This window comes from Tauraco erythrolophus, chromosome 1 (assembly GCF_009769465.1).
Source record: "Tauraco erythrolophus isolate bTauEry1 chromosome 1, bTauEry1.pri, whole genome shotgun sequence".
Lineage (NCBI taxonomy): Eukaryota > Metazoa > Chordata > Aves > Musophagiformes > Musophagidae > Tauraco > Tauraco erythrolophus.
The window spans coordinates 104,969,365-104,978,738 of NC_141465.1; the positions used below are offsets into that span (position 1 = coordinate 104,969,365).

The 9,374-nt window shown below is 37.6% G+C and overlaps 1 protein-coding gene across 1 annotated transcript; it reads left to right on the forward strand.

Moving 5' to 3' along the window:
- Positions 1–5,607, forward strand: LOC147529444 (retinoblastoma-associated protein-like). The gene is made up of 4 exons (XM_086620610.1): positions 1–58; positions 2,433–2,581; positions 2,742–2,819; positions 5,516–5,607. The coding sequence occupies exons 1-4, from the start codon at positions 40–42 to the stop codon at positions 5,567–5,569; spliced, it is 300 nt and encodes a 99-aa protein (XP_086476736.1). The 5' UTR covers positions 1–39; the 3' UTR covers positions 5,570–5,607.
- The last annotated feature ends 3,767 nt before the right edge of the window (positions 5,608–9,374 follow it).

The window sequence follows — 9,374 nt, forward strand, 5'->3', positions numbered from 1 at the left end:
TGTGTCTTAGATTATTTTATCAAACTGTCACCTCCTGCTATGCTCAAGGAACCATACAGTAAGGATTTTAGTTTTTTATTCACTAAAGTAGTAAGTAAATCGGTTTAAATTTCTATTAGAGTCATGCTAACGTTCATAATTAACATAAGGAAACTTCTTAAGCTTATTAAAATGGAATTTGCAATGTTTTAGTTAAAATTAGATGATAGTGAACTTGAATTAAAATATCTGAATGTGGCAGTGTATTTAATATAAATTATGTTTTTTCTTCTGTTCTTGTCATCATTTCCTATGGCCTCTGCCCATACAAGTTGTTTAGGGGCTTGTTAAAACAGCAGTTTTACTTTGGTAAAAATTCAGGTTCTGGGTAGGTGAACTAGTGGTTAGGTATGCTTTGAGTTAGAAAAGAGAAGATGGTGCTATGACTCTGTTATTTCATTGACATAAACAGTATGATGACAACAGAAATGTACAAGGTACTGGACTATACAGACATTTAAAAGGAGTATATGGTGGATAGAAAGCCTAATTGCAGTGGTAGCTTAAAACAAAATGGTAGAGGTAAAATGTAGATAGCTTTGCTTTTATTACATCCCCTTTGTTATTAGCAAGTGTCTCTTATTTTAAGCAAAAATATAATGGGTCTTCACTATGGAAACTTCTGTTCAGCAGCAACTTTTTTGTGTATTCAGTTTTTATACCTAAAACCTGGAAAACCTCACTAAAAAGGCAGAGAAAGCAAGCATTTATAGTAACTTTCAAAGACAGAATTCTGGTTTTGTTGAATATTTTTTTTGCAAGCTATGGAACTGATATACTAAAGTATTTGGAGCCCCAGTGTGTAGAAAACAACTTTTTGATACTAAGTTTTATCCTCTGCTGTGTTTGGATTTGACAGTAGTATTCATAGCCTAAATCTGCTTGCTTTATTTCTTTGTTTCATAACTAAATATCCACTTGCGTTAGAGTGTGATAGGTTAGATGATATATTCTCTGCTATATTCCATAAATTCATGTTTTGAAAGATATTTATCTGCCCTAGTAATTATTTGGTGCAAGTAAGAACAAATAACCTGGGTTTTTTTGAACAAATAACCTGGGTTTTTTTGTACCAAAACTTACTCACTTTTCTTTTAATGCCAGCAGAAATAAATAGTGTGAAAGGATGGACTTGTAGCAAGCAAATCCCTGTCTTCCTCCAGTACTAGTTTGATTTTAAGTTGTCTGTTGTAGTAGGACAGACACATGCTACTGTTTATTTCAAATGTTGGAAAGCCATAGTTGGCTTAAATGGAGATATTTTCAAAGAACACTGAATTGAAACAGACTGGTTTTAAGCTTTATTCACCCTGATTTGTTTAAGTGAAACTAAGACAACTAGAAGCTCATTATTAGAAACAGTTTGGTTCTGTGCCTTGTATCTTGAAAAGAAACGCTCCTACTTCAGACTAAACTGCAAACGTGGGTATCGCTGTCAAGCGTAAAGCACTGGATTTTTAACTTGAAGCTGTGTAGTATGTGCAGGTGCTGTGTAAACTGTCACACAATGCCTCATTCTTCTAGTAATGAGTTCAAGTGTTCAAGTAACACAATGTATTGTTCAAATCCTCGTGACCAAGAGGCTTCATGTTGTGCTAAATGATGTCAAGCTATATGATCTGACTAAGGTTGAGGGGATTAAGATGCAACCACCCCAGCAGTATAGTTTGGCAGATTTTCTCAGAGCAGTTATCAAATACAAATACAGATGAGAACAGCATACTGATTAGAGTATCAGTTCTCAATCAACAATATATATTGATGTCAAGGTGTGTTATTAATGTAATTCACCTGTTTCAAGCTGACAATATTAAAGCTGTCTACTTTGAGCTTAACAAAATGAAACACCTCACTGAATTAAGTTTTTTTGCTATCTTCTTCAAGGTGAACTTGTTTGTTCATACTTGTTTGCCTGCGGGTATGTAGGGAAAGGAAGAATTCCCTGCTGAGCCATATTCCAGGTTCCCACCAGCACTTAAGCCCTGTGTGACTTCATTAGCCTTCAGACATGCAGGGCGCAGTTACTCTTTCCTTGTTTTACACTTCTGTAAGCATAGAAAAAATAATTACTGATCTGTGAAAAGATAAGGGTTTCCTAGCTTTGCAAAACAGATGCTTATTCAAAGTTACTTAAAAAAACTGCTATTACATTCTATATTGAATAGCTTTTTAAAACCAAAACGTCCAAATACTGATATGGGAATTTAAAAATTAATTTTCTTTTTGTATAGATTTCTATATAAAGGCTTCTTACTGAACAGATGAAAAGGGAAATATTTAAGAGGAGGACCTGAAAAATCATATAAAAATTTAAGTCTCTTAGGTTTAAAAATTTAAATCTCTTCTTTTTTAAGACGCCTCTAACCTTGTGGTGGTTCTGACTATCTTTCCAGAGTCTGCTGTGACTGCAGTGACTGTAAATGGTTCAGCTCGAACTCCAAGAAGAGGTCAGAACAGGAGTACACGTACTTCAAAACCAATTGATACCGATACAAAAGTTATTGAAGTCCTTTGCAAAGAGCATGATTGTAATTTAGATGAGGTAATGCCTCTGTTTTAAAGTTTGTTAAATCTTGCTACTGAACCCTATCTGGAATATACATTTATCTAAATGGTCTTTTTAAATCTCAATACTTCTGTAAACAGTGTGTGAGTGGCTACCTCTGTACATTGCTAATGTTATGGATTTTCTTTTTTTTCAGGTCAAGAATGTGTATTTCACAAGCTTTATTCCTTTCTTGAATTCTATTGGTATTGTAGCTTCAAATGGACTACCAGAGGTAAGTTAAGACAGTTCAACAGTGCTTTACTTCATGCCAAATTATTTAAGATTCTCTTTACACATTGATGAAATTCTAATAGGTTCTTCTAGAATCATCTGACAAAATGCATTGTTTTTCAGGAATGTGGCTTAGCAGGGATTCCAGCATTCATGGAGTATATTTAGTTTTTACATTTGAATTTAACAAATTAATTTCCTGAGGCTGAACTAGTGCTTTTGCTCAAAGCAAAACATGACATAGGAGTTGCATATCTATGATCTTAGTGGGGCCATTAGTCTACAATACAACTCTCTGAAGTTAGTCTATAAATGCATACAGTCTTAAATTACAAACCTTATTTTAAATATAATTGAGACATATTACTGTAGTCATGTTGGAGAGAAATTCAAAAGATTAGACTCAGTTCCACAACTGGCAGAGTTCGGACTGCTGTGTCCGTGTAGAATTGCTTTCATCTTACTGAGTTGTAGCCTGGATACCGCAGAGTACCTCTATGTGATTGCGTGCAACAATGCACCTCAGTTGGTAACTTCTTGCAATGTATTTATATCCGTCTTTCTTAAAAGATTAGGTTTAGCTCTGTGTCACCAGTAGATGTGGTAACCTGAAAATAAGCAGCTCTAAAGTTTATCAGACTGAAGGTCTGCAAGTTTCATGGTGTATGGATGGGGAACAAAATACAAGACCTACTAAAGATCTTAATCTCCTCCAAATGAATTTCAGGCTATCAGTGGTTTTTTTAGACTTTTTAATTTATGGGTATGTGTAGTTGAGAAGCCCTGTATGAAGTTCCAGGCAAAGATCATTATACAGCTTATTCTCAAATCAGTGAGGGTTTTCATCCAAGGCTGCTTAATTTAGGCATAGTCTCAAAATTACCAGTCTAGGACTCTGCTGGTGAAAGCTGTGTAAAATGATGTGTTTGAAGAAAAATCCAGTCGCATGATCCTTGCTCCTGAAAATTGAGTGCCTGAGGGGATATTCTGAAACAAAGCAGGAAGTTACAGCTATATTTCAGAGGTAGTCATCTGATACCTGTAATCCAGCTAACCATCAGTCCTAGCTGAGATCATCAGTACAATAGCTAGTAATATGGGACATTTAAATTGACCACCGAGCTTTCAAGAAATTTTAATACTGTTTCCAAAACAAGAAAAGCTTTTGAGGCTTAATGTTGGTATTTCATTTGTCTTCACTGTATGTTTGATGATCAGGCTTTATGAACTGATAAATAGATTGATCCAGAACTCTTATTTTTGACTGAAGGTTTCTTCCCAGTTAGCCCAGCCACAGGCATTTTATCTAAGAGCTACTGGTTTTTGCAGTGAGAGTCTGAATTTTCTAGAAGTTTATGAAATATTGAAATATTTCTGACAAAACGCATAAGCCATTCAGAAGATAATGAAAAATGGAAAGATAATGAACTTTTTAAATAAAAAAAAAGTAATAATAGGAATTGAAAGATAATCTTTGATTTTAATAGTCCTAGTCTCAAAGTTTTAACCATGAGATCAGTTTGGAGCAAATTCGTTTGGCAAAGGTAAAAGGAGGGGATGAGGAACAGAGCTGTGTAGGAGGTATTTGCAGCTTTCTTTATCTTAGGATTAGAGGGAGAATAATGTGAGTTCATATGCACTGTTTCCTGTTTTTCTAGCAGGAATTTGCTAGAGCATAGTGTTATTTCATAGAATGGTTAGGATTGGAAGGGACCTCAAAGATCATCCAGTTCCAACCCCCCTTTCCACTAGATCAGATTGCTCAAAGCCTCATCCAACCTGGTCTTGAAAACTTCCAGGGATGAGGCATCTACAGCTTCTCTGGGCAACCTGTGCCAGTGCTTCACTGGAATATATTTAGTATGCTTAAGGGCTCAGGGAGCAGACAATTGAGGTCACTGCCTACTTCTGCAGGAGCACAGCAGCAGATTTGAAGTGGAGGCTAGTATCTAGCCCTGATAAAAAAAAAATTTCAGAAATCCAGTTGATGTCAGTCACTCAAAATAAAAAATAAGAAAACTCAACCCCAAACCAACAAACTTTTCTATGCAAAATGAAGTCCTCTCGATGTGGGATTCAATCAACTAAGAAACTTTTAACAGTAACTCAAAAAACAATGTGGATATGAAATAATGGTCTATGTTTTTGTAGAAATAGGCATGTCTCAAGAGCTATGCCGCTACAAATATTAATATGAAATGGGGAAACTGTTCTTATATTCAGAACAAGAAGGTTTGAGTTTGGGTCTTGGCTTTCATCTCTAAACCAGCAGCGACAGGGACTGATTGTCCGATGGCTGTTCCAAGGACAACTACATTTCCTGCTCCTGGAGACACTTTTTTTTTTTACTGGAAGGAAAGATTTAAAAACCTGGAAATGTTAGTTTGATTTGCAGATCTGTGTCTCCCACTCTAGCTGTTTTTAGCTTTTTACAGTGTCAAGACCTACATTTCTTCAAAAAAAAATCTCATGATCTTGGATTGTTTTCTCTTATAAAAGATAATCTTTGCGTGTGGAAACGGTAGTTTTCCACTGGTTATGTTTCAGCTGTTGTGTAAGAAGTGACTTTATGAGCTTCAAGGTCATTCTCTCAGCATTTCAACCTTGTATTAATGAAGTAGGACTAGTTTATGTTATTCAGTAAATTGTCAAACATGTTCCTGTGAAATAAAGGATTTTTTTTATGTTTTTTTTGAGGTTGAAGTTCTCTCAAAACAGTATGATGAGCTCTATCTCAAAAACAAGATATAGATGCAAGATTGTTTTTGGATCATGATGAAACTCTACAGCCTGATGTCATAGCATGGTAATATTTCCATTTACTGCTTTCTTTTCATAACAGAAAATGTGAACTGGCATTGTTTTTCATCCCCTCATGTTATCAGTGAAGATCTCAGTATCTTGTTGACCTCTTAGGTTTTGTAGTTCAGCTAAGGTGTTTCTGGCATCACCAGCCTTGCTTTACATTATCACTTAAATAATTAGAAAACATATGACTCTGACTCTACCTAAAATGATTCTGAAGCTCTACTCTGTGCCGACCCCTGTTGTCCTGGGGAAGCTGAGGTGGAGGAGGAGGTGGCTGAGGCCACATCATGCTATTTGATTAGATATGCCCGAGGCTGTGTTATGGCTCTGGGGCCAGCTGGCATGAAATGGCTTGGGTCCTCACTGTCCAGCTCCTCCTATCCTAAAACTGGCTGGTGACATTTGGAAGCTGCCTGCAGAGACTGGTCCTCAGCCCATTCTGACTTCTGACCTGTACCCGCAAATTGTTTGGGGAATGATGGTTTGTGTGGAACAGAAATATGTCATGGATGGTTTAGCAGAGTAAGGAATTGAGTACTAGTGCCCAGGCACATTCTCTCATGCTGCTCAATAATACAGATGTATTTGAATTCTTTTAGTCATATTCTAAAATTGTAGTGGTTCAACATTTCCACTTTACCTAATGTGAGATGGTGTGAATCTGTGACTATCTATGCTAGAAAAATACGTATGTTTAAAATTAGATTGAAATGGAGCTAATACTAGTGGTACATATAAATTAAGTTGCTATAAATAGAATTCCAGAAAATAAATGAAGTTGGAAGGGAACTTTGGAGGTCATCTAGTCCAACATTCTGCTCAAAGCAGATCTACTTGGCAACTTAAATTACACTGTTTTAACAACTGGAGTGGTTGGACGTCTAGATATTCTAAAAATATGTTCTATAGCTTTTTCTGCAGATTAATAATCTTATATAAACATTATTTTTTGAATTACATTAGTACTTCATAAGTTTATTTTCCATTTCTGTAGCTCACAGTTGGAGAGGACGCCGGTAAAAAATAATCCAGATGAGGAACTTAATCTTATTCTTCCACAGACTCCTGTTCGGTATGAACTTTTTTAAAGCTATGTTCTTTTGTTTAACATCCTCACTAGACATATTCATCTTTAGAGTAGTTGTTTTAATTTTAAAGCAACTGTTTTGTTTTTCATGTGGTTTCGGTCATGAATGAGAAGTGAACATGTACTTGAGGGGTAGGTGCTGAGTACCCTCACTTCCCAGTGAAGTTGCTGGAAAACAGAAAAAGCTTTTTACTGAATGAAGTAGTACAAGATGACTGTGAAATAGATTACTGTATCAAACAAGGCCAAGTGCAAGGTCCTTCACATGGGTCAAGGCAATCCCAAGCAGAAGTACAGGCTGGACGGAGGATGGATTGAGAGCAGCCCTGAGGAGGACTTGGGGCTGTTGGTTGATGAGAAGCTCATGTGAGTCGGCAATGTTTGTTTGCAGCCCAGAAAACCAACCATATCCTGGGCTGCATCAAAGAAGTGTGGCCAGCAGGTCGAGGGAGGTGGTTCTGCCCCTCTACTCTGAGACCCCACCTGGAATACTGCATTCAGCTCTGGAGTACTGCATTCAGCTCTGGAGTCCCCAACACAAGAAGCACATGGGGCTGTTGGAGTGAGTCCAGAAGAGGGCCACGAAGATGATCCAAGGGCTGGAGCACCTCTGCTATGAAGGCAGGCTGAGAGAGCTGGAGTTGTTCAGCCTGGAGAAGAGAAGGCTCTGGGGTGATCTTGTTGCAGCCTTCTAGTACTTAAAGGGGGCCTACAGGAAAGCTGGAGAGGGACTTTTTACAAGGGTGTGTAGTGACAGGACAAGGGGCAATGGATTTAAACTGAAAGAGGGCAGATTTAGATTAGATCTAAGAAATTTTTTTACAATGAGGGTAGTGAAGGTTGCCTGGAGAAGATGTGGATGCCCCATCCGTGGAGGTGTTCAAGGCCAGGTTGGATGAGGCTTTGAGCAACCTGGTGTAGTGGAAGGTGTCCCTGCCTGTGGCAGGGGGTTGGAACTAGATCATCTTTAAGATCCCTTCCAAGCCAAACTATTCTATGATTTATTGTTGTGAGAATGCGAGTTTTTATTTCCATGGTAGTACATTTGTCTGCTATACCTCCATCTTCCTTTCCCATGTTTAGTCCAGCTCTGTATCTTCTGGCTTCTTTTTCCTGGTACCGGATTGTATATGCACATGTGTTTCCTCTCCTGTGATCATCTTAGTACTTACTGCTTTTCTATGTGGAAGATTAACATTTCAGAGTACGAACATTGTGTTTTTTCCCATGTGGGAAGATGAATGTGTCAGAGTTGCAAACATATTTTTGGTCTATTGGGAAAATGGACAGATATGGTATAAATGTGGTATTAATTGGAGATGTTTGATCTACAATCAAATGCAGAAAAACTGCAAGCTTGAATTCAATAACCAAAGGAAAGGCTACCCAGAGAGGTTGTGGAGTCTCCTTCTGTGGAGATGTTCAAAACCCACCTGGACGCGTTCTTGTGTGATCTAACCTAGGTGATCCTGCTCAGCCAGGGGGATTGGACTAGATGATCCTTTGGGGTCCCTTCCAATCCCTAATATTCTGTGATTCTGTGAAAGGAAAGGAGATTTTCATGTGCCATTTTTTCCTTATGCCACCATAGTTTTTTGACAAAATCAGTATGTTTTTGCCTGATGATGGTGCTTAGAAATTCCCGACACTCAAGAACCAACCAGCTGTGTCACTGCAATGCCGTGTACTATGTGGAGAGACAGAAGTGGTCGTACAGGCAGTCATTCTTAGTGTCAGGTTTAATAAAGTCTGACAGTGAAGTTCTTGTTCCATGCTTGCTGTATAAATGCCTTTCATTTTCACATGCTGTAGAGATGAGAAAAGTAAAGTATTGTACACGTAATTATTACTTCAGTTTTCTCAAGTGAGAAAAATTATTTTTGTTTTTTATTAAAAATACTTATACAGTCTTTATATGTTTGTGGAAAAATGAATTAGACTCTGGGCTTGTACATCCGCTATCAATCTACTAAATGCCATCTGCATAAACTAATTATTTTCTAGCCAACAGAGCAGTAAGGTTCTGAAAAACTTCTTCATAAGTATAGTAAAAGGAGACATGCAACTGAGAAGATATTGATCAGTATATGAAAGAACTTTAGTGCCTGTGACTGCAGAAGGCTTTATTTGATTGCTTAGTGGTCGCTTTTAGTCTTTTGCCTTTAATCTCTTGACTGCCAGTGATGCTTTTTTAGCCATAAAGGCATCAGCTGCCTATCGGTTCCCAGACTGAATGTGCAGTATCAGGAACTAGACCATCTATAACATGTGATGTATTTAACAAGAAGGCCATTGACGACAAATCCCACATTTGAAAAATGTAGATAGCTTGTTATTGACACTTTTCAGTTATACTAGCATTAAAAAAGGCCCTCCAGCACTGTGCAAGATGCTTCATTAAAGCTCCTGACATGAAAGTCTTACTGAGAAAGTCCAGGAACACCAAGTTTCTGCATTATTAAAAATTTGAAGTGTGCTAAACCTCCTCTGGTCTTGAGAGGAGGTCTAGTGAGATATTTAGATTCTCTCCATCCACACGTGGACTTTTCTCCTGAGTTTTCCAAAACTGATGCCATTTAAGACAGTTCAGGTGAAGACTTACTCACCAGCAGTGGTTTTGGCTGTAGCAACTGTTTTTCTTAAAGTACAGAGGTGTCACTA